At 36.0% G+C, this 25,865-nt stretch overlaps 1 protein-coding gene across 1 annotated transcript in view; it reads right to left on the minus strand.

Moving 5' to 3' along the window:
• The window catches only part of AQR (aquarius intron-binding spliceosomal factor), a 44,658-nt gene that overhangs the window by 7,930 nt on the left and 10,863 nt on the right, over positions 1-25,865 (minus strand). The window contains exons 12-31 of the mRNA XM_034417938.3: positions 25,476-25,589; positions 22,764-22,867; positions 21,710-21,812; positions 19,158-19,278; positions 17,602-17,743; positions 16,650-16,828; positions 14,797-14,964; positions 13,609-13,778; positions 12,305-12,546; positions 11,447-11,587; positions 10,636-10,705; positions 10,018-10,128; positions 8,331-8,440; positions 7,714-7,849; positions 5,727-5,936; positions 4,199-4,336; positions 3,857-3,928; positions 3,412-3,599; positions 2,315-2,486; positions 73-243 (exon numbers count right to left, since the gene is read on the minus strand). Coding sequence (XP_034273829.2) covers positions 73-243; positions 2,315-2,486; positions 3,412-3,599; positions 3,857-3,928; positions 4,199-4,336; positions 5,727-5,936; positions 7,714-7,849; positions 8,331-8,440; positions 10,018-10,128; positions 10,636-10,705; positions 11,447-11,587; positions 12,305-12,546; positions 13,609-13,778; positions 14,797-14,964; positions 16,650-16,828; positions 17,602-17,743; positions 19,158-19,278; positions 21,710-21,812; positions 22,764-22,867; positions 25,476-25,589 — 2,862 coding nt within the window. The remainder of the gene's footprint in view (positions 1-72; positions 244-2,314; positions 2,487-3,411; positions 3,600-3,856; positions 3,929-4,198; positions 4,337-5,726; positions 5,937-7,713; positions 7,850-8,330; positions 8,441-10,017; positions 10,129-10,635; positions 10,706-11,446; positions 11,588-12,304; positions 12,547-13,608; positions 13,779-14,796; positions 14,965-16,649; positions 16,829-17,601; positions 17,744-19,157; positions 19,279-21,709; positions 21,813-22,763; positions 22,868-25,475; positions 25,590-25,865) is intronic.

The raw sequence follows: 25,865 nt of genomic DNA on the forward strand, positions 1-25,865 counted from the left end.
TAACAATGGTTACTTGCTCTGCACTTGAGCAAATTGAGATGTATATTATTTGATTGTTATTTGGAATATTACCTTATTTGGTCTTCCAATCAATGGATTATTCCCACAGCGCTGATTGATAATATCCCGAATCAGATGTTTCTGTCCATTGTAAGTTGTCAAGATGCTTATCTTTTCTGCAGGGTATCCTAGCAGGCACATGTACATGAACAGTGCAACAACATATTCTGCCTCACCAAGATTCTGGAATTTAAAAAAAAAAACCAAGTACAAATCTGTTTCATGTATCAGATCACAGAATATTCATGTAATTATGGTCAGGGAACATCACTCCAATGCTCACTGAAAAGAAGCAACATGCACCAGGCCTATGTTAATCCTCCCTGATCAGCCATGGAAAGGCAAAGAAGTCTATTTTCTGTTAAAGTAGAGCCAAACTGACTTGATCTATCAATTGGAAAAACAGGGTATTTCTATGCATGCATAGAAGACTATAAACATAGAAGAAACCACTCCGCTCCATTAAAAGCAAAGAGTTACTCATGGAATTACTTTAATAAACACAGCCTGAGATTCCAGTCTGTTTTGTTCTCCTAATTGTAAATATACCATATTTTCTGGAATATAAGACACACTCCCACCCCCCCAAAAGAGACTGAAAATTTGGGTGCATCTTATACTCCGAATGTAGTTTTTTCAAAGCTTTTTTTCAGCCCTCATGAGGCAATAACAAGTGAAGTGATTGATCTTCAGGGCTGTGCTTTACAAACTGTTTTAGAAGTGCTCACGCACTCAAAACCAGTGAACTAATGTGCTGAAGCTGACCATACTAAGGATGCTAACCAAATAAATACCTGTAGACAGAATTTTTCCCCCTATTTTCCTCCCCAAAAACTATGGTGGTCTTATACTCCGGTGCGTTTTATACTCCGAAAAATACGGCAATTGTTTACTCTCCTTCCAGGAAAAAAGTTAAGTTTAAATTCCTCTATCTTGCTTGTAAATTCTGATTGGTAATCTCCTTATTTTACACAAATGATATATAGGTAGTCCTTGACTTAAAACCAAAGGTGACTTATGACCACTGCAGCATTCCCATGTTCACATGATCAAAGTTCAAACACTTGGCAACTGACTCATATTTATGACAGTTGCAGAATCCCAGGGTCATGCGATCACTTTTTGCAAACTTCTGACAAGAAAGTCAGATTCACTTAAACAACCATGAAAGTAACTTAACAACTGCCGTGATTCACTTAACAACTGTGGCAAGAAAGGGTGTAAAATGGGGCAAAACTCACTTAACAATGTCTCATTTAGCAACATAAATTTTGTGCTCAATTGTGGTTGTATTTCGAGGACTACCTGTACACATTTCAGCAATAGACTGACATTCTCCAAAAAGACTAGTTTAAAATTATCCTATCCTATCCTACCCTACCCTACCCTACCCTACCCTACCCTAAGCATTCTGCAAGGGAGATGGGAAATTTCTAAATTTGATACATAAATAAAATAAACAAACAATCATTTGGATCTCTTTACAAATATCAAGTGGCAGTAATTATTATAATGCAGACATCAACTTGCAAGACTTAGTGCCATCTTCAAAAGGAGAGAAAACTATAGGGTATTTTAAACCCTGAGATATTGAAAAGAAATATAGAAGCTTCTAGCAAAAATTCACTTTGTTATTTATTGAACTTATATCCCACCTTTATTCCAGCCAAGTAACACTGACCACGTATCTTATCATCTCAAATAACATTTTCCGAACACTAATATTCTATTATGTATGCGTGAAGAGGAGCCATGGTGGCGCAGCGGACTAAACTGCTGTTAAAGTAGCACTTAGTTGCCAGCTGGCTGCAATTACTGCAAGTTCAATTCTCACCAGGCTCAAGGTTGACTCAGCCTTCCATCCTTTTGAGGTAGGTAAAATGAGGACCCGGTTTGTGGGGGCAATAAGCTGACTTTAAAATAAAATAGAACACTGCTCAGGAGGGGCAAAAAAAAAAAAGCCCTACTAAGCAGGTATATACAAAGTATGAAGGCTATTGCTTAATGCATTGTAAGCCGCCCTGAGTCTCCAGAGAAGGGCGGCATATCAATCGAACAAACAAACAAACAAACAAACAAATAAATAAATAAATATTGCATTGCTATTTTTGCAACTTAATACCATATAATTTGTTAAACATATTTAATCCCACCATAATAAAGTACATAGATACATTCTATGCCTTTCAGTTTTCATAATTAATCTGTCTGAAAAATGCTGTTAATATACAAGCTGATGATCTGCATTTCTTACCTGATAGAAATAAGGATTCGGTTCAGATTCTCCTATGCCATGGAAATCCTCTACATTTATAAGCTGGAAGTCATACAAAAACCCAGCATTTGCTGTTCTGAATTCAGGTAAGAGCTGTACATGCGGCAAGTTGCCCAGTATCTTATATCGCCAATTATAGAGATTACATAAGCTTTATGAAAAACATAATGAAAGTAGTAATTAATTCAATTCTTATAAAAATATTTTACTATTCTCAGCGTCTGTAATTATCTGAAAGAGGTATAATATTAAAATGTCAATGATAGCTATCTTTTTGGACAGCATCAAGCTGACAAAGCATGTTTCAGGATCTCAAGAAGGTAAACTCTACATTCTAAGTAGATGTATTTACATATTTTATCCGTTAAGAAAAATCATTTTCATCGTTTGAAAAGACCCTCAAAGATTAGAACTAGTCCTTTAATGTTATATTCAAGTTGCATGAAGCATCACCTGCATCAGCCATTTAGCACAGCATTAAATTGATGGAATGGAATCTGAACATAAAAGACTTGTTGGCCTTCTTAAATTAGTTCAATAAACTCAATAAATTCCTTAATATATAAAATATAGAAAAATGTGTTTGAGTTCCAAATGGTTCTGAGTATCTTACACGAAGCGACAAAAAACCAAAATCATAATAATCACAACATTCTCTAATGCAGCAGTCCCCAACCTTTCTGGCTCTGTGGACTGCCGCCTGCCACGGGGCTCAGAGGATGGTTTCAAGCACACATGCTGCCTGCACAAATTCAGCTTCATGTACTTCTGCATTGGCGTGCCGCTTGTATGGCCAGGTCCCCAACAGGCCACAGCCCAGCACCAGGCTGCACCCCAGGGATTGGGGATCCCAACTAACTAATGGAGTTAGTTTAATCGTCTTTCATCCCCACATGCATTCTTGAAGATCCATGAAGTGCTTAACAATGTACCAGTGTAAAAAGGGAGTAGCTACATGGAATTTCAGAATGGAAGGACTAATTTCAGTAAAATTACAAACCAACTGCAATGTAACCTTAACCTTAACCTTTTTTTCATTACACAACCTTTTCATTTAAATTTTTCCCATGCCTTACCTTGCTCTTGCTCTCCCTTGAGCATCCAAGTCAATAGTTGGCACTCCGACCCGAACAAACCGTGTAAAAAGAGACTGTTCCATGTTTGAGTATTTTTGAAAAGCCATGTTTTTAATGACTGGTGGCAACTGATGATGATCCCCAATCATTATCCACCGCTTTAATCGGCTGAACCCATCCTGTGGGTTCTGTTAAATATAAATAAGATTCTAGCATTAGCATTATTATAGATGATTAATCAAAAACTATGATTGTACTATAAATGATTGAACTGATTTAGTATCTTAGCTTTGACGTCTACACACCAATTACATAGTGCCTCGAGTTTGTGATCCCTGGTCTAGTATTACCTTTACAAATTAATAAACTATTATTTCAGTAGTTTGATGTTTGAATAGAAAGAAGTCATTTAAATATTACATTGATGTAATGCTTGAGTACTTACCTGCAAAAGGAGTGGTATAAAAGTTTCAATTTCCAATATCTGAGCAGCCTCTTCCATTAAGATATTATCATACTGAGAAATGATAAATGAAATATATTAGCCAGTCAGAAATAGAAATACTGCAAAGGCAATTGAATTAAGATGATGGTTACTTGCTTACCAAAAGGCAGATAAAATATTGTATAGCCATAATCTTTACAAAATCTCTACAAAATTACACAGGTACAATCATCGTTTGGAAGAGCAAACAAAAATAGGGATAATCTTTAGTATAACTGACTTCTGATTAAAAAAAACTCAAGATAACATATTTAAGGAAGTTTTTATGTGCTACTGTATTACCTTAAATCCCAGCTCAACTAAGTCATGGCGTTTCAATGCAGCATGAGTACAAGTCATTGCAATAATCTTCGCTTCCTTCACAAGTAAATATTTTGATCTGTCCAGCCCACTACGGAGCAGTTCAAATGCTCTAAATTCCTACAAAAAGAAAAAATATATATAACTAAAATTCTATGAAAAAGATCAGAATAGTAATGTCTTCAATAAACTGTTAAATTGTCATCAAACGGAACAAATATAATCCAGGCTCTACATAGATGCTAGGGCTCTATCTGCACATCCACGCTCTACATAGAGCTGTCTTTGGAGGCCATACAGAAGCTACAATGGAGGCAGAATGCAATGGCACAGGAAGTTACAAATGCATCACAGTATACCCATGTAACACCATTACACAGGATTCCTATAGACCAGAGTTCCCCAAGCTTTCTGGCTTTCCAGACGGGTGGGAGGGGGAGAGGGGATGGTTCCGTGTGAGCAACCAGCAAATGTGCATGTGCACGCAGGTTCATTTGCACAAGCGGCATACACGTGCACTTCGTGAAAAGTGAGAAGTGCCTCCCCCGTTTCTTCCTGGGATCCCCAGGACACAATCATAACAAACTGCCTCTGCACATTCACTTGGAACCTAGTTACTCTTCTCCTTTTCTACCTTATATAAAGATTTGGGAAGGTGAATCATACCATGTTTCCCTGAAAATAAGACCCTGTCTTATATTTTTTTCACCCCTGAAATAAGCACTTGGCCTTATTGCCATGCACTCAAAAGCCCGATTGGGCTTATTATCAGGGGATGTCTTATTTTGGGAGAAACAGGGTATCTAGAATCTTTTTGCACAGCAACAGTTACATGTGTTCACCTTCATTGAAAAAAAAATTCTTACATAAGTCTAAATGAAGATTTTCAGTCATCCAAGTAGAGTGGTCTGGAAGTTGACTTCTTTCCTTGTTGGTTTGAAACATTTTGCTGCTTATCGAAGTAGCTTCTTCAGTCTTCCAGAGAAGTTTCATTCCTCACCTAATCTGGAGAGGCTTGTTAGATGAGCAGGCAGAGTTGCTGAGATGTAAATGTTCCAACTCCTAAATCCTTTAACCTAGGTAGGTTATTAAGGGTGGCTTTAACCCGTGGATAAGGAGCAAAATGTTTCAAACCAAGAAAAGAAGTCTAGTTGCCATGACTCAACTTCCAGGCAAGGGTAAAGGAACAGTACACTGCCTAAAAATTAGTATTAAGCAAGCATGCATATCCATTAAAAACAGAATCTTTACCCCACTCAAAGTACTTTAAATTTGGGAGATAGTGGGGATGTTGTAGGTAGGTTTTTGTCTTTTACATGGGTTGAAAATTTAGTGTTTTTAGTTTACTATGTTCATTACCTTTATCAAAGGTGGGGGGGGGGGAGTAGTCACTGCTCAATAACATCTAATTTGAAGGACCTTATATACATCCATTATAACACTGAGGGATAGTTACTTTTTTCTAACTAAGAATGAGTGTCAGAGTATTACCCTATTTTGTTAATCTTACCTCAAGTTGAGTAAATATTTTCTTAATATGTCTAAAACATCCTTCAGCAATTTCCATATCTTCAGTGTAAGATTTGCCTTTAAAAATTGGCTGAGGGGCATTTGCAAAATATTGACGAAAAGGAAAAAAGTTGCAGATATCAGCAACTTCAGAAGGCTTGCTGCTTTTAACTTTCACTTTGCTCATATACTCTTCCCAGCGAGACATTACCTAATTTAAAAAAAAAAAAACATTAATACAGCCATAGTCAAAAGAGGCGTGTACATAATTATGGAAATGCACTATGACTTTTGCACCTTGCTCCCATTACAAAAGCATCCTTCCCCACCAAATCTTCTTGACTATTGTGAGTCAATATACATGAAGAAAAGAGCCAGTACAGTGTAGTGTTTAAGGCCTTGGTAAGGCCCCACTTGGAACACTGCATCCAATTTTGGCCGCCACAATGCAAAAAAGATGTCAAGACTCTAGAAAGAGTGCAGAGTGAAGAGCAATAAAGATGATTAGGGGACTCGAGGATAAAGCATATAAACAATGGTTGCTGGAACTGGATAAGTCTAGTCTTATGAAAAGGAAGATTAGGGATGATATGATAGCAGTGTTCCGATATCTCAGTGGTTGCCACAAAGAAGAGGGAGTCAAACTATTCTCCAAAGCACCTGAGGGTAGAACAAGAAGAAATGGGTGGAAACTAATCAAGGAAAGAAGCAACTTAGAACTAAGGAGAAATTTCCTGACAGTTAGAACAATTAATCAGTGAAACAACTTGCCTCCAGAAGTTGTAAATGCTCCAACACTGGAAGTTTTAAAGAAGAGATTAGATAACCATTTGTCTGAAGTGGTGTAGTTTTCTGCCTAAGCAGGGGGTTGGACTAGAAGACCTCTAAGGTCCCTTCCAACTCTGTTATTCTATATCTGATTCTATATCTAAGGCTAAAACCAAGAACATGTGAGTTCTAGTCCCACTTTCGGCACAAAGCCAGCTGATTAACCTTGAGCCAATCATTCTCTCTCATTCCTAGGAAGCAGAAAAAGGTAAACCACTTCTGAAAAACCTTGGAAAGAAAGTGACTGACCAGGAAGTTGCCAGGAATAAAAAAAACTGATTTGAAGGGACTAAAAAAAGACCCCTCTCCATGAAGGAACACTATTGAAAAAGGAGTTTGAAAACTCCTGGTGGCTCAGCAGACTGATAGCATTGTGATTAACACCAGCTGTCTGCAATTACTGTAAGTTCGAATCTCACCAGGCTCAAGGTTGACTCAGCTTTCCATCCTTTCTAAGGTAGGTAAATTGAGGACCCAGTTTGTGGGGGCAATAAGCTGACTTTGTATAAATATACGAAAAGTATGAAGGCTATTGCTTAACGCATTGTAAGCCACCCTGAGTCTCCGGAGAAGGGCGGCATATAAATCAAATTAAAAAAAAATATATGTGGAAACAGTACCCTTTTGTATGTGGTTTTTTTTAAAAAAAATCTATTTAACTTTTAATTGGAATTTGGGCAAAAACTAAAAGGACAATACTTTATTTCCTTTCAGAATGTATATCATAATGATTGAAGTGGATTAATGCATTCAAATATATACTATGAGAAAACCACTGGTCTTTCTAATTATGCTTCCTAATAGATATAAGTTGACAGCAACAAAACAAATAAAAGTATAATTACAGCATTAATTGCAACTTACGTTTTAAAACAAAACACAACCAAAGTTTCAGTCAAAATTCTAAAAGGTTTTAGCCAATTTCTAACTATGCTTGTATTTGTAATATCGTCATTTAAGGACATTTAAAACACGAGCATCTTATATTCAACTGTGCCTCAGACTATTCAAAACCATGCTATTGCCAAGGCTTACATATTGTTTCACTTAAGGCAATGAATGGGCTATAGGACATGGTTGAACAGCCTTCAGAGTCTGGATACTATCCACTGTCAATCTCTATCACTTCAGACTGTAAATCTGGTCTATTGGGTTCTTACTTGATATAAAAAGAAATGGCCAGCTGTTTCACAAGTATAGGACACATCTCCTGGGACACCCAAACTCTCTTGTAATCGCCCAACCTCTCGCAGAAGTTCCAATCTCCGAGACAGAACATAGTTTACTCTTCCATACCTGCAGATCAGATTAACATAAGGAAGAATAAGATATATGACTGAATTGAAAACTCCTTCCACATGTTTTATTTAATTTCAAGTCAAGCAGCCTTTAATATATTCCCCTCATTATTGTGGTAATGTATATATACCATATATATATATATATATATTATCATATAATGAGGCATATACTGTATACACACACACACATGTATACACACACACAAATATATACATATATGCCTCATTATTATATGATAAACATTTATAGCATGTAGGTTGAAATATCCAGAAATAGTGTAAAATGTTCTTTACATGTCCAGAAATAAAATTTGCCTAGGAGAGAAAACCACACCATAAATATAAACAAATCTTCCTGATCAATCCTTATTCATTGCTTTAGGCCTAGGGCAATGAATAAAAAAGAAAACATAAAACTTTTTTTGTGTGGGGGGGAGAGATTGTGCAGTTTCACTTTTTTTTTGCTATTGACTCACCTGCTAAAATCTTTCTCAGTTTCCAATTCTTCTTCTCCATGACCAAGACGCAAGAGGTGACGCTCATCGACATCTAAAGCCATGATTTTCTCAAACAGTTGGTTCAAAGCCTAGAGGTTAACAAGAGGAATCAAAAGAGTAGAAAATTAGATGCTAATGAAGGGAAGTTTGATATACTGGAATAATTGTTTCTGTTTTGAGGAGAATTAAACTGAAAACAAAGATGAAGAGAATATTTACATTAGGTACCAAATCACTATATGCAAGGTCTGATTTGTGCTTTGAAACAAACCCACACTTTAGAGAAGGGATGTCAAACTGGCGGCCCATGGGCCAGATGCGTCACACACAGCTCACACCCACTCAGCTCTGTGAAAGGGAAAAATGTCGCAATGTCACATGACGCTGCACGTTTGACACCCTTGCTTTAGAGAGACATTTCTTTAATTTGGTTCTTTTATGCATGTATATATGTACATATGCATTTTTATTTTGCTTTTATTATTTGTATAAATAACTCAAGGCAATGAATATCCCTAATACTCTTGCTATTTTCGCCAAAACTAAAAGAATGATTGACCCAAAGTCATGCAGCCAGCTTTCATGCTTAAGGGTGGACTAATAATCTTAGCATATATCTTATCTTAGTAATCGTATCATTGCATTATGTTAGTAATAGCTTAGTAATCATATCATGTTGTCCTAATAGGTATGTTGGGTATGGATAATTGCTCTCTCTCTGTCCTTCTCTATTAGTTTCAATAGAACAATCTTCCACGAATTTGTCTAATTCCCACATTAAATCTTAATCAGATTAGATCTAATTAAATCAGCAACTAATTTAAGTTAATTATACTTGAATGAAGAACATAAAAACACTCTTCATCTGGTTTGCCAGAAGAGTTCTATTGCTTTGTATACAAATCCTAATCCAACTAGATCAGAGGTTCCCAACCCCCAGTCTGTGGACCAGCACCAGGCTGCATGACAGCAACTGGGCTGCACAAACAAGCAAAGCCTCATCTGCGGATGCAAGCAGCACACAAAACCACACACCCTCCAGTCCACAGAAAAACCTTTCTCCACAGAACCGGTCCCTGCTGCCCATAAGACTGGGGGCAGCTGAACTAGAGATAAACTCAGATACCAAGAGCCTCTCTGCAAACAATTCATAATTAATGGACAACACCACTGAAAAAGTTTTCTCAGAAGTCCTTAAATACATTTTAGTTTTACACAGCAAGACTTGCATAGGTACCACTTTATTCAGTGAAGGATTGATATAAATGACAGTAAGGTCTGTCATAAGTAAGATTATATGGAAATGTTCCTTTAGAAACTTGATCTCAAACCATTTTCAGTTCTAAAGATTAATTCCTGTAGTCTGAATGGATTTATTTTTTCTATTTATGTTGTATATCACTATACATCACTATATCACTGATCCCCAGAAATGTCACCACTATAAATATGTCTTCTGACCTTGTGGTGAATTTCAACAGTGGTTCAATGCCTGCTCAAACACATCCAAACGGATAGTTTCCCAGATCGAATTAATATAGCAGTGAAAAAGATTATTTCCTTTCTAACTGGGCCACTTGTAAGGTAATTTGCAAATGATGCATTTCTTTGTGAAATTAAAACAAAGGCAACTCAAAAGCAATAAAGCAACATATGGTGTGTTTACCTGATTGGAATGTGTAACAATCAGAGTCCTCTGCTCAGGAAAGTTGTGATAGAGGTTAGATATTATCTGCACTGCCACATCAGTTTTACCTGTACCAGGTGGCCCTACTACCTGCGGGGGAAAAATACATAATGTATTTGGCATTTTACTCACTCGAGGAAGAGCTGTTAAAAAGTAAAAAAGTCAGAACTATCAGAAAAATAAGTCTTTTTAACAATGAAGCTATCCCAAGAAAGAACATTATTTAGGAGGGAATAAAATGTACATTTTGATTGGGAAGTGAAAGCATGAGGAACAAAATACCAGGAAGGTCTAGAGTCTAGATCTTTAACATGGTTCTGAACCAGAGTTTATTGGTTCTTTTATGATTTTCAGCAGGAAAATCAACTGAAACTCCAATTAAAGGAAGTCAATTTTAGTAAGCTTGCACAGTAATAACTATTGTTAGAAAACATCTAAAATTCAATTCTTTTCCTTTTTAAATTTCCAGCGAAAAATATGAAATCATTTGCTAATGACCATACTGAATATTGGGAACCATTTAGTTTTACAAGTTTGGTAGAAAAATGCAAAATTTTTCTTCACTAGTGATTAATAAAGTATATTATTTGTTATTACCATTGTCAAACCAGGTTGCATTCCTGCCCTGATCGCTTCAATCTGGGTATGAGTAAATTGTATGGTATTGCTGCAAATTGAATAAAAATCAAATCAGTTAATCCAGGGCATGGCATACTACTTCCAATTTAATTTATTTGTATTTGTATTTTAAAAGAATCTACATATAGCAACAGAAAAGAATTTCTATTTTAAAAATCTATATAATATTACTTCAAATCATTATACTACCTTTCCAAAATGAACCTACAGGTCCCCATATGTAATTAGAGTGCTACAAGCCCACTGACTTAAAGCAATAATTTAATCTAGAAATATTTTAGTACAAATATTAAACAGGTGATTCAGTGCTAAATAAAACTACCAATGAAACTATTCACTAAAGTATCTACATCACTAAACAATATAATACGATCACAAATATTAAAGTTGTACAAAGCATTAAAGACATGCTCACAATGTATTACCAAAAACAAAACTCCCCCTCCCCCCCCAAAAATTCATTAAAGCAGCTCCATCCTTTGCAAGGCTCATACGGCTGCTTTGAAAGCTGATTCCAACTGCTCATGTATGCATAGAAAACACTGCTTGCCAGCAAAACAAAGTGACTATGCATCGGCAAATTTACTGCAATTAAATAATGACATCATTCTCAAATCATATTATGCAGGTAACTCCAGATCATCTAAACGTGAGTTTTTAAATTGTTTAAAGACAGAATTACTCTAACAAACATGCCCTTAATATCTGGATTTGTTTAGAGTTAACAATATCACATATGTACTTCCACAAAAAGCTACCACAATATTACCGCTTAGGTTGATTGTATGGGTAAGGACCTCTGTTAGGGATGACATGTGGCTCAACGACTAGTGTTTTAGAACTTTCAGTATTTACTTCGTCGCACTCTTTCCGTTTCTTTCCTGCCTCACTTCTGACTGGAAATGTTATCCTATTGAAAAAAATCACAGATTTAAATGCTACTTGATTGTTAAAAGACCATTTTAGACACGGAATAGCCCTCTTGAATGATCAGAACCATCAGAACTGTGTAGGAAACCATCAGAAATTTGTAGGAAAAATTCAAAATTCAAAAGACAATATGATGCAGAAAAACTGAGTTTTGGAATGATTGGAGAGCAAGAGTACAATTTTTAAAATAAATTGTTCTAAGAAAACAAACCTGAATCAAGAAACAGTTCTATATACAAGACGAGAATTGATGTCAGTCAGTGACAACACAAAATAAACAATTTTTTAGGGGACACAAAAACAGGGAAAACAATTAAAAGCTGAGATTTCATACTAATAAAGTAGAAATTAAGAGAAATTTAAAATTTGCTTTATAATCATAGAAGAAAGCCTGCATTATTGAGCTGTTGAATTACAATGGCACAAAATATGCTGTTTGGAATGCCCAGAGGCAAAAATTTCCTCATGCAGTTGGATGGCCATTATGAGAACAGACTTCTGGATGACATGAGCCAGGGGACTAATCCAACAGGGCACTGGTTCTAATGAACTTGTTTAGTGATTACAGAAATACATTTCCCAAGAATATAATGCATGCATATTTCATCAGTGAGTAAAATTAACAGTGCCATTATTTTAATGAAAGACATGCTTATTAAAAAAGACTTTCACATTTGTACAAAGAAGAACATCTCACCTGAATGGAGGAATTTGCAATGCTTGGTCTTCCACTGTTACTTTAATGTTATATCCAGGAAAGCTAGCTTTTAAGTGATCAATGGAAAGGAAGGTATCATTAAAATCCAAGCAGGCAATCTGATTTGGCATTTTTGAATAGTGAGCACTGCCAGGATCACCATAACCAAGGATAATGTCATGCAGCCAATTAGGAACGACACATTCTGTGTTCATCAGATTTCTTATAGTCTCCAGAACAGCCTGTAATAATTTATAAAATGCATGATAACATCATTCACCATTCATCACTCATATTTAACTGCACATAACTTATTCTTCTGCTGTTAATACTTTTAATTTTACAGACATTTCTGCTCCAAGAACTATATAGAAAAAGGTTGAGAAAGCAGAAGGAATGAAATAAAATGAATAATTTTAAGTTCATCATTTGAAGGACCATTAGGACATACTGTAATCTAGTGCCTGGATTCAGTAAAGGACTGGATGAGGGCCATACAATGAATCAATATTGAATCCTGGCAGGATGAAGATGATGCTTTCACAGATGTCATATTTCTTTATGCTAGCAGTCAACGTAAGACTTTTACCAATTTTCCCTTGCAAACTCAGCAAAGGAATCACGCTTCTGCTATCCAATTGATAAATTATTCAACATTTGTCATTAGTGAGAGCAATTTATCTTATTTTCTCTCATGTGAGTTAGGACTCGTACAGCAACTAAAAGATGATAATCCTCTAGGATGCAGCTATCCTATAAGGAGGCTGAACCTAATCAATTGGTTTAATTTTAAACCTGAAAAAGTGAAATTAAAGACACTGTCAAGCCCTTTTGGCATTATCTTGATGTCTGACTGTAACTAAATTGCAAAAAGTCTTTCAGAACTTCAAAGGAAAACAATCTACAATAAAAGTCTGAATAATCGTTTTTTGCCTTTGAGGCACTTTAAAGCCATTTCACTTAGAAAAAGCAAATGCCATTTTAACATATTTATTGCAATACAAGCAATAGAAACAGATGGTTCTGTGGGATATGTTTGATTATTTGTCTTGGAATTTCACCATCACTAAACAATGCTTACTTAGCATTCATTATTCTTCCATTGCATTAGCAATGAGATTTAACTGGAAGCAAACATTTAAGTCTATCTTATGTTTTTACCATGGCTGGTAGCAGAGATTGGATAGAGACAATTGAAGTGCAAGGAAAGAAACTAAAACTCCTTTTTAAAATTTGTGCTTAAACAAATATTCTGAAGGGTAAAACACAAACTACTTGGGAAAAGAAAACATATTACAACTTACTTTAAAATTGTTTTCTTTGGGTTTTCTTCTCATTATTATATTAAATGTTTCATATACATCTTCTGTTCCGCTTTGGATGGTACTGGCCATGTCTTGTTGATATTGATTAGGATCCAAGAAAATTCTATATGTTCTTGAGTCACCTTTAAGTCTTGGTTTGGGTTCCGGCCCTGCTTACAATGAAATACAAAATTGATCATATACAAATTAAAAAAGAAAAATAATAAAAAAAGTCTTTTAGAGATTGTAACCAGTCCTTTCCAATTTATTCCACTTTTTACTGTTTCTTTCCCACATAGCCTGCTCGCTCCAATATTGCATAAAATTGTTTTTCTTTATCACAACCAATGATCAACATTCTGAAAGGAATACCTCTTTTACATACTATTTTGAAACCACAATGGTATCCAAAGAGTGCACTCCATTTCAATGTTGGATTACTGCCTTATTGGCATAACCTCTGGCCAAAGTGTATTTGCTGAAATGTATCAAGTTAAAATGCATTGTTCTGACCTCAGAAATGTTATGATGTTGTTCCAATCACTCCAGAAGGGTTCTAAATCTAAACTGCTCCCAGTTTGGTTTAAACATTATTGCACATCCCACATCTTTACATTAGATATATACCACATTATCATTGTTTGGTTGGGTTTAGATAATGAATCTGAAATGTTAGTTTCAGAGTCTCAACATCACCAATGTTGAGAATATAATGGACAAATATCCTCAATGCTTAACGCATTGTAAGCCGCCCTGAGTCTCCGGAGAAGGGCGGCATATAAATCAAATTAAAAAATAAATAAATGATAAGCTGATACTGTTCACAGCCTTATTTGCTCCTCCCTACACTCCCTTACACTAATAAAATGTATTTCGAGAGCATAAGTTATTTTTTTTCTTTTTCCAAGTATAAAAACAACCAATTCAAAACTTAATCAATGACAACAGCAACACAAAACAAAGTAAAGAAAGCCTCGGCTGACAAAATCTATCATCTCAGCTCTGTCCCTTTAGAATGAGTACTTCTTTAACATTTTTGGAAGTTCTCATTAAGGGTTGTGACTGCTGCTATTGAAAAAGTGACACATATTAAAAGGCATCATTCTGATTCCAGTTTATACCCTCTCACATGGTCAGGGATGAAATTTTACAACAATAACAATTTCAACGACAATTTTAATATCATACCTTCTTCAATGACACGTCCCTTATCATCCAGCATACCCTGGATTTCACACCCCCTGACATAAACAAGGCCAGTTTGTTCTACAAATGGCTGCCTTCTATCAAACTTGGTACCATAAGGTTGAGTGGGTCGGACGGTAATTAGAAAGCAGACATCATGTTTGCGCAAACCTAAATGTAATGAGAGAGGAAAAAAAACAAATTCATTTTTTATACTTTTAAATATAAATAAATGTGGTTTAAGAGAATGTAATTTAACTCCATGGAAACAAAGTCAAATAATTTTGAAATAAAACTGATGTACTTATTCAATAAAACATTATTTTTGTCATTGGGCTTTCAGCAGTGTGCTTTTATTTATACTGATCTATAGACCAGAAGGTCTCAGTCAGAAATGTACAGCTTTACAAAGGAATCCATGAGTTATATTTACTGTTCTCAGACAATCAATTGGGAGAGTTCTCTTTCTCCTCCCCTTTCCATTCATCTTCTGCTACAGATGTTCATATCTTAATATTAAATTTCCTCATCAAAGTATGTAATGATCTGCCTCACAACACTCAAAAATATTTTTTACTCAAGGATTCCAGGGCAGGCTGTTATGTGTTAATACCAGTGTAAATATTTAAATAGCAATATATGCTGATTTTAACTTTGCTGTAATTTATCATCCCCAACATTGTAGTGCTGTTTTCATTTTTGTTGCTCTTTTGAATTCTTAAGGAAAAACCAGAGAAAAGTAATTAAATATATACCTGCTATCAGCATGAACAATATTATATTACAATTACACTAAATTTGTTCTGCAGTAGCAGGAGTTCTATATAGATTCACAAAAAGATGGATTAAAATTAATTAAGAACATACGTTGGATTTTAACAGGGATCCCCCTTGAAAATATATGTATGTACATTTAATATGGGGCTTGTTAACATGTGTGATACACACATACACAAAAACACACACATATATATCAATCAAGGAAGCACATTCTCTAATATAGAGAAGCAGAGTTATCTCAATGTTCCTTTCCTTTTCTTTATATAAATTATGTCATTTCCACATTCCTTAGTTAGTTCAGCAAGATTAGAACTTTTATTAATGCCCATAAAATGCTCAGTTGATTTTGGATCGCTCTGTGGCCATCTAGCAAATGATTTTAAAAGATATGTTCACATTATTTTTCTATTTAACTAATTTGCCTTTCGGTAAATGGATCATGACACATAATACTGTATATTCAACCATGATAGATGAGATGAAAATCCCAAATTATATGCAGATTATCAGTCCTGTCCCTGTCATTCTTGAATGTTCTAGTTCTGCCTTCTTTAGACCCTGAGGGCTTCCCTTGCTATCCTGTTAAAACAGGATTCTGGATTGTGAGAAAACATATTAAGCTGATCTTCCCATTCAATACAGTATAGTAGGAACAAATGTAGTAAGTGAAGACACACATAAGCCTTTCTGTGACTTAGAGAAATAATATCTATATAGCACTACCCTATCAATAATTCAAATGCTAGCCTTGTGAAGGTGGATATTGATCCTTGATAAAGAATTCTAAATCTAGAAATTAGGTATGCTTTACAAAATTTTTAATTATTTTGTAATGTTTATATGGTTTGCCATCATGCTAACAGAAAGAGTTAAAAATAATTATCTATATGTGACTTTGAAGATTACAGTCCTCTATTCAAACTGAAGAACAATATACAGAGCAGACATAACATTTGACAATTTGTACCATTTACGTTTTCTGAATACACTATAATGGTTTTTTACAGGTTTAACATTAATTTGAAATGAATTAATGACCTCTTAAGGATTTGATATACCAACACACTCAAACATACCTTCCCATTCATCTTTGATGTTGTCTCTAATGTTCAAGTTAATTGTAACATCTGCACGGACTCTCATTGGCCAATTTTCTCCTATGTTAGGCTTTGCCACCTCTATGATGGTGAAAGAGACAATGGGCTGTGCCATTCGAGCCCATCCACCGAAGACAATACCACCATATTCTGATTGCCTAATAACCAAGATCAGAAATAAGGAGCTGTAAACCTTTAGACACAAAAAAACCCTCATTACAAACTTTTTTCCAAGGATTGAAATTCCTTAAAAACATCTCTAGAAACAAAGCATAAGAAATAACCCATTTCCTTCAAAGCATGTTTCCATCTAAAAGCACCATAATTAATCTAGCCAGTTGAGTAATTATACCCTTTCCAATAATCTGGTCCTGTAAAATTTCTAGGTGAGCATGAGAATAAAACAGAATGAAATCCATTCAACATTCTTCTAATTTAGTTAATTTCCCATAGCTAAGGGGGAAAAAAAGGAATGACAAAACAAAAAGCATCATAGGCATAGAAAATCTTTTTTAGTACAGGTAGTCCTTGACTTATGACCACAAAAATTTCTGTTGCTAAGTGAGACATTAGTTAAGTGATCTTGCCCCATTTGATGACGTTTCTTGTCACAGCTGTTAAGTGAATTACTGCAGTTGTTAAGTTAACAACACAGTTGTTAAATGAATCTGGCTTCTCTATTGACTTTGCTTATCAAAAGGTTGCAAAAGTTGATCACATGATCCTGGGACACTAGGATCATAAACATGAACCAGTTGCCAAGTGCCCAAATTGCGATCACACGACTACGGGGATGCTGCAATGATCGTAAGAGTGAAAAACAGTCATTTTTAAATGCCGCTATAACTTCAGACAGTCACTAAATGAACTGTTGTAAGTCGAGGACTACCTGTACATACCATATCTTTAATGTAACCACTGTGTATGTTACCATGGTTTCATCCTACTGACACTATCTTCAATGTCTTGTCTGATTTCATAAGTAGACTCCAGACGAAAGAGGTTGAAATTTCTCAGGAGGTAATCATGAAGAGTTAGAAACTGTAAATTCAATTTTGGGAGGGCAAGACAGCCTGGAAGAAAAAATGGATGGGAGAAGAATTTATCTCTAGTTTCTTCTGGGAATTAATTTTTTGTATTAAATACTGCAGCTGCAACTCTATGTTATTTACCAGCAAGCAAGTCTCACTGAATTCAAAGGAACAATTTCTTTAGAGTAGAAATACAGAGAATTACAAATCCAAGGCAGAGATCTAAACTTATTTTGTCACATATAAAAGCATATATATTGTTCATAAAAAGTGGAGCAGATTACACGCACTGGTTTCCTCTTTCAATGCAATCTGTGTTTGAGTCAGGAGACTAAAGATATCACCCCTACAAAATATATATATTTGTATTCCTGAATGGACCTAGCTGAGTTGTAGTCAGTCTACTCTAAGCCCATATTCAAATATAGATTTGTAGACATATTTTAATATTACACATACCCGCAATGTCAGTTTTAAATTAAAAGGTTAAAGATGTATCGATTAGGTTTGTACCCCAAAGACCCAGTGCCCATTTATTGGACAAGAAATATACAAAGGGAAATGTACTCTCATTCATGTTTTAGGGTACCTAAATCTTCTTCACAGAGCATATATTGAAGAAGAGCACTGTATAATTGTCCGCCAGCACATGGATAAAGGCCTGGATGACATAGCCAAACTCTTAGATTCTCTCCTTCTCTAATTATTATCTCTTAGAACTGTACAATATATTCCATTTCCAGTATTTCAATTATTGAAATGGGAGGATTCCGTTCTGTAATGTTCCAACCTGGAATAGGCTTATCTGAGGTAGAACTAGTTCTAGAACACTTAAAAGAACACGGACTGAGGAAAAGCCCTTTCAGCCCTGGACCATTCAGACTGACAATTCTGAGTGACATAAGATTTGCACCCACTATGTGCCTTTAGGGATGTAGGTTTTCAATGATTATGTAAAAAGTCTCTTCTAGTTGCAATCTTTAGTAAATGCATTGCCCTTGGAAATTCCTGTTTTCACTGTAACATTGATAAAGGAAGCTTGTGACTGCAGCAATAAACTATTCCTTCATATTTTTAGAGAGCCATGCTTTCCTTCCCAAGAGGCCTTTAGCACAAATCCTAGGTCTTCATAGGCTAATAAAATTTAGTGAACTCTTCAATAATCTTTGGGTTACAGAAAAATACAGGAAAATAAATATTCTTCACTAGCTTACTCTACCTTTTCATCCAACTTCTTTCTTTGTTAACTGTCTTTCTTATGTATTTTTTTCTAGAATGTAGACCCAATAGGAAAAAAGGAAGCCACATCTTTCTATCTCAACAAATCAGGGAAGACAGCTATCCAAAGGAAATAGGATGAACACTTTCCACAAAAAGATTCACTTAATTTTAAAACTCATTTTCATAAAATACCTTCTTGTATTCAGAAATCTAAATCTATTTCAGCAAGTTTTACCTTCTCCGGAATAGTATTCAGTTGGAACAATATTTTCATCCCAAATAATCTTCTCAGTGGGATACAGAGGCATCTGATTAAGCTGCTGAATTTGAGAAATTCTACGTTCATGTCGAGAGACCTAGGGAAAAAAAAAAACATCTTTATGAGTACTTGCCAATTGCTTGCAAATAAAATGTTCAGGTGCTGGAATTACCTTGAAAGCATCAAACAATTTGGTCTCTTTCTAGCCTATCAAAAACTTATCCAAATGTTAAGTTCTGCAGAAAAAGTCTTTCTGAAGACATTCCTACTGTCAGAAGATTCTGACATGTTGGCTATATTACTCCCACACAAGGGAATAATTATTTACCATTCTTTAAAAGAAAAAAATCTATAACAATCCATTTGTTTTGTCAGGATTTTAGTTAATTTACACATTTTTGTAGATATGATGTGTGTGCGTTTCTCCTTTATAAGCTGTCTTGAATATTTGTTTGAGTAGACAGTTTTTAAAAAATTGTATCAATAACCGGATGCACAATGCATTTTTATAACTACATCAATATAGACATGAGGTTTACAATATACTTCACTGGTGATAACTGTCTCCAAAATTACTACTAATCGTTTTGACTGAATTTATTATAAGGAAAAGGTAAAGAATTAGGTTCTTTTAAAAATATATTTCTCAACAGTTCATTCAAAGAAGCTAAATAATAATAGCACTGAATAGGAGGCCCAGGCTGGTTACAGAATACATGGCAAATGTCCACTGACACATTAGCAACATTGTAAAGAGATTTGGCTGACACCAAATACAAGAAATTGTTTGGAGTGACAATGTCACACAATATTTAGCATGGCTTCCATGCAATACAAAATGTGAACATAACTATAGCATGCTGGCAACTTGTCTACATACCAGCTTATGTACCTTGAAAAATGTAAGAAGAGCATTATCAAACTACTATCATGCAAACTTGTTTCCAAAATATTAACCAGTAGTTTTCTCACAGGACATATTGCCTTTGAAAATGCACATAACCAGTAATTAAAAATTGCCCAAATTGATAGCTATATCCTATCAACATGATTTTCATATTTTAATTGCGCTGGATTATTTTTTTCACTTGAAACATACACTGATGAAATAGAATTCTATTGCTTTTTCATTTTTCAAATAATCTTGACAATTCTTGTGATAGTGAGATTTTAAATTAAGTTTTTTATTTTGTTCTAATAAGTGTGTTTATTAAGCATAGTTGAAAGATGAGATGCAAACTGAAATAATACTGAAAATGATAAACATGGCATTTTTATAGTGATGCCCTTGACGTGATATCCCGGTGCCTGGAGGCTGTGGGGATCTGGATGGGGAGAAACAGGCTCAGACTCAACCCCTCCAAGACCGAGTGGCTGTGGTTTCTGGCATCCAGTTATAGCCAGCTGGCTCCATCGCGGACTATTGGGGGTGAGATCTTGGCCCCCTCAGAGAGGGCTCGCAACTTGGGTGTCCTCCTGGATGTGCGTCTGTCTCTAGAAGATCATGTGACGGCTGTGGCCAGGGGGGCTTTTTATCAGGTTCGCCTGATTCACCAGTTGCATCCCTTTCTGGATTAGGACTCCTTGCGCATGGTCACTCATGCCTCGTCACTTTCCGTCTGGACTACTGTAATGCTCTCTACATGGGGCTCCCCTTGAAGAGCACCCGGAGGCTCCAACTGGTCCAGAATGCAACCACGCGGGTGATTACGGGAACGACATGGCGCTCCCATGTAACACCTCTCCTGTGTGAGCTGCACTGGCTCCCAGTTGTCTTCCAGGTGCGATTCAAGGTGTTGGTTACCATCTTTAGAGCGCTCCATGGCTTAGGATCTGGGTACTAACGAGATCGCCTTCTGCTACTGATAGCCTCCCACTGGCCAGTACGTTCCCACAGAGAGGGACTCCTCAGGGTACCGTCGGTCAAACAATGTCGACTGGTGACCCCCAGGGGGAGAGTCTTCTCTGTGGGGGCACCCGCCCTCTGGAATGAATTGCCCCCGGAGATACGGATGATCCCTGACCTACGCACCTTTCGCTGTGCCCTCAAGACGTTATTGTTCCAACAAGCTGGGCTGGCCTAAACATTAATTTTAATGGGTTATTTTTTGTTTTTTAATGTTGTCAGGGCCAAATTATTTAATATGTTTTTAAATGGCTTTTAAATTTTATATATGTGTTTGTTTTATCTTGGCTGTGCATCGCCCTGAGTTCTTCGGGAGAAGGGCGGTATAAAAATTAGATTAAATAAATAAATAAATAAATATATAAATATATTTATTTATATATATAATATATATAAATAAATAAATAAATATAGATGCCACAACTTTTTGGACTTTTCCTTCGTACCACAACTGTCTGCTCCAATTCAGATTCTGAATGACCATCTGAAGTAACCCAAAGAGCTATAGGTAGACGAAGACATATACTATCACTTGCCAGCCTGTCATGAAGTGACATGCTCTTCAAAACCAAGACAAACAAACCTTAAAGAATTCATTTAAGCAAGAGTAACTTAAACTTACCAATAGCTCAAGCAGAAAGTATTTTTCATAATTTGTATTTTCTCCTTCTCGTAGGGCTGGCAGTAAGCAGAGATATGAGGCCACCTGGTGGAGCGTATCTGGACTAAATAACAAAGAAATGTGTTAAGAATCATTTGTCTTTTATGAAAAAAAAAGGGCTATTTATTTTAATATTTTCATTTACTTCTATCATAAAAAAGAGACCAGGAATGATCTGCTTGGTCCAACAGTTCCAAGTAGTAAAGTTATACTATAGTGAAACTGCCCATATTCAGTTACTATGGTAAAGGAACTTACTATGCATACAGTATTTCATCAAGATTTAGTGTTACGTATATGAGCAAACTCATGTATGTACCCAGGGAAGCACTCCTAAATTAAGACTTGCAAAATTGATTTATCATTATGCTCAAACAGAAAGTGGTGTGCTTAAGCAATTGCTGGTTAATCAAAATAGAAATAATGAATCCAGTGTACACAGCTAGGTTCTTTAGTTTAATGGTAAAGACAAGCCAGATCTTATATAATGTGAAACTAAATGTCAAATGAAGCCAAATGAAGACATAGGAAGGCCTACTTGAGCATATTCTGGCCTACGCACCTTATGTGAAATGCTACATTGTGGTTATTAAATGAATACCAAATCATTATTGTGCAGATTCTTTTTAAAACCAGCAGATAAATTACACTGCTTTTTGGGCACATAAATTGCTAAGCACTAGAGTTGTGAATTGCAATTAACAGAACTATTTATACAGGATATGCTTTTTGGAAACTAGATATACCTTCCACTCTTTCTTTTTAAACACTAACAGAATTACTGCCCTAAATTTAAAAAAACCAGTTTAGTTATACATAACAGGGCATGAATCACAAAGTATTTTCATTTAAGCAACCATTTCAGCTGAAAATATATAATAAAATAGTCAGATTTTTGGCTTAAAGAGTGGCCAGTCATTGCTTAAAATATCCTGGTCAACACGAAAATCAAGAATTTGCCATTAAATATCTACCCAAAAAAAACCTTAAGCAAAGTATGATAATGATGATGTACCTTAGAGGCCCAAAAAACTTTAGCAGAGAATCACGTGTATCTACAGCAGATACATTTGAGAGGGCAAAATTGTAGAGTTCTGGAAAGTGTGCAAAGGCAGCTCTCTGAAAACCAACCAAGAATCAGGATTAGAATCAAAAATTCATATCTACATAATTTGCAATTCACAAGACAAACTGCAAACCTCTGAGAATTAGCTAAATATCAACAGCAAATAACACAATGCTTATTATAAACTTGTTTATTGCTAATCTTAGCCACTTTCATCTCCATTTATGCTATATATTTATTGGATTTACTCATCATCCGAACTGACTATGGCTCTGAATAATATATAGCACCAAATTAATAACATTAATAATAAAATATTATATCAAAATATAATACAGATTAGCATCCTCTTCTAATCTGTGAAACAGCATGTACATTTTGATACTATATATTATTTTTTCAACTACTGAAATTTTCAGTTTTGGCAGTCTGGTTTTTTTTTTCCTGTCTGGGAGAAGTTGGCTCAGTGGTTCCTCACGGACACCACAAAGGTCATCTCTCTCTACCCCTAGTTTTTAAAACATCTGTATGAAACCACTGGGGGAAGCCCTCCAACAATTTGGGTTTACAGTATGCTAATGATACCCAACTATATATTGCTATTCCAGACTGTGGGGCAGATGCTTTTGATATTCTACTCCTGGAGGATGTTGGGCTCTGGATGGGAGAGAACAGGCTCAAATTAAACCCAAAGTTGCTATTCATACATCAAGGTTCTCCTTTGGTGCCAGTGTTAATCCTAACAGGAACGATATCTGCAGTAGCACATTTCTAATTCGGGAGTGCTTTTGGGCTTGTGGTTACTACTTGAACAGCATATGAAGTCTGTGTGTAGAGTGATTTTTGGTCAGCTTTGGCTAGTACACAAATAGTGTCCTTACCTGGTGGAGGAAGACTTAAATGATAGTAAATCACAGTCTCATTACAATTGCATAAGTATTTGCAATGTGCTTTACCTGCGGCTGTCTGGATACTACAATCAGTGCAGAATGTGATATCCTGTGTCTTCAATGCTTTCTCAACACTTACACCTATATTGAGGGTCCTGACCCATTATGGGGAGATTTGGAGAAGGAAACTTCTAAAGAGCAGCTTTCATTCCAGCGGTGCTTCAGAAGTCTCCTCTAAATTGCATGATAAGAACTAGGAGGCTTTCAAAACAGTGAGAGAATTGAGCCCACAAGGAGAATGGTGCAAGCTGGCCTTGATAAAAAGCCCATGCCTTGCATAGGCTGAGTGTGCCTGTCAGTAATTGGTGAAGAACAATGAAGATAAGTGGGGCATTCTGCACATTCTGGTGGGGCAGCGAGCAGACCAAGGCCTCCCAAGCCTAGAAGGGTAGGGAGCATTCTGAAGCCTCCCTGGGCCATAGCAGTTCTGCACACTAGTTGGCCAAATGGATGGCTGAGATACGGTAGGGTGGGGATAATTGGAACACCCCCGCGGTGATATATGCAAGTGCACTGTCAAGCACCCGAACTGAGGAGCTGCAATGGCTCTTAAGTTTGTGCATAGATTGTAAATCCTTTTGTTCAAAACCATCGTAATGTTGAATAGTCACTGAATGTATGGTCATAAGTCAAGGACTACCTGTATCAGTATGCCTGTATCTAGATATGATTCAGATTATATAGAAGCAACTGAATACATTTCTTATGATGTGTAATGCTACACAAACTGTATTTCCAAACATATTCCCATATTTTCAATTTCATAGCAATAGCACTAAGATTTACCGGTATGCATCGCTCCGTAGTTACAACCCATTCATTCATTCATTATTTATTTATTATTTAAATTTATATACTGCCCTTCTCCCAAAGGACTCAGGGCAGTGTACAGCCAAAAATAAAAACATAAAAATATAAAATTTAAAACAATTTAAAAGTATATTAAACAAATTTGGCCCATTTTTAATTAAACCCCCCCTTTTTAAAAAAACGAATTAAAAACAATTAAAAGAGCTACGCCAGCCTGGCTTGTTGGAATAGAAAAGTTTTGAGGACACAGCGGAAGGTGCATAGATCCGGGATCCTTCGTATCGTCGGGGGCAGTTCGTTCCAAAGGGCAGATGCCTCCACAGAGAAGGCTCTCCTCTGTGGGCCGCCAGTCGACATTGTTTGACGGTATCCTGAGGAGCCCCTCTCTGTGGGAGCGTACTGGCCGGTGGGAGGCTACCGGTGGCAGAAGGCGGTCTCGTAAATACTCAGGTCCTAAGCCATGGAGTGCTCTAAAGATGGTAACCAATACCTTGAAGCGCATCCAGAAGACCACTGGGAGCCAGTGCAGCTTGCGCAGGAGAGGTGTTACATGGGAGCGCCACGTCACTCCCACAATCTAAACCACTCTCTAAGTGGTTTACAGAGTCAGCATACTGACCCCAACAATCTGGGTCCTCATTTTACTGATCTCGGAAGGATGGAAGGCTGAGTGAACTTTGAACTGGTCAAGATCAAACTCATGGCAGTGGGCAGAGTTAGGCTGCAATACTGCATTCTGTGCCACCATGGGTCTTTTATCATATCCTTTTATCTCAGCAAAAATACTTAAGAATCAATGATATATAAAACGAGTCCTTTCCAAAACTTTGATAAAAAGCTTTATTTAAAAAAAAAAAAAAACTTGAAAGAAATCTTAAGAGAAGTCTGAAGGTCTAATTACCTGGAGGGAAGTAATTCTATCATAGTGAATTGTAGTCATTTCATTTGCAGTCAAAGCATTTCCAGTCTGATCATTAATTTCAAATCCAGTGTAGAATTTGAGCATGTCTAAAAGCTGGAAGAAAAATATGTGAAGCCAAATAAAACATAGTAATATCATGAAAGTTTTATTCTAGTATCCATGCAGTTTATAAACTGTCCAGATATTCACTAATTCAGGGTATGCTTGGTAATGTTTAAGCAATGATTTATGAATAATGTGACAATGAAAAATATTTAGAAAACTTTTTATATTAGATTTTAATTTTTAAGGCTTGGAAGTAATTTTAAAATGCATGTATAACTTGAAAATTGATCATCAGAAAAATCCAAACACAATTAGACTTAAACT

This window comes from Pantherophis guttatus, chromosome 1 (assembly GCF_059756535.1).
Source record: "Pantherophis guttatus breed Tessera chromosome 1, ASM5975653v1, whole genome shotgun sequence".
NCBI lineage: Eukaryota > Metazoa > Chordata > Lepidosauria > Squamata > Colubridae > Pantherophis > Pantherophis guttatus.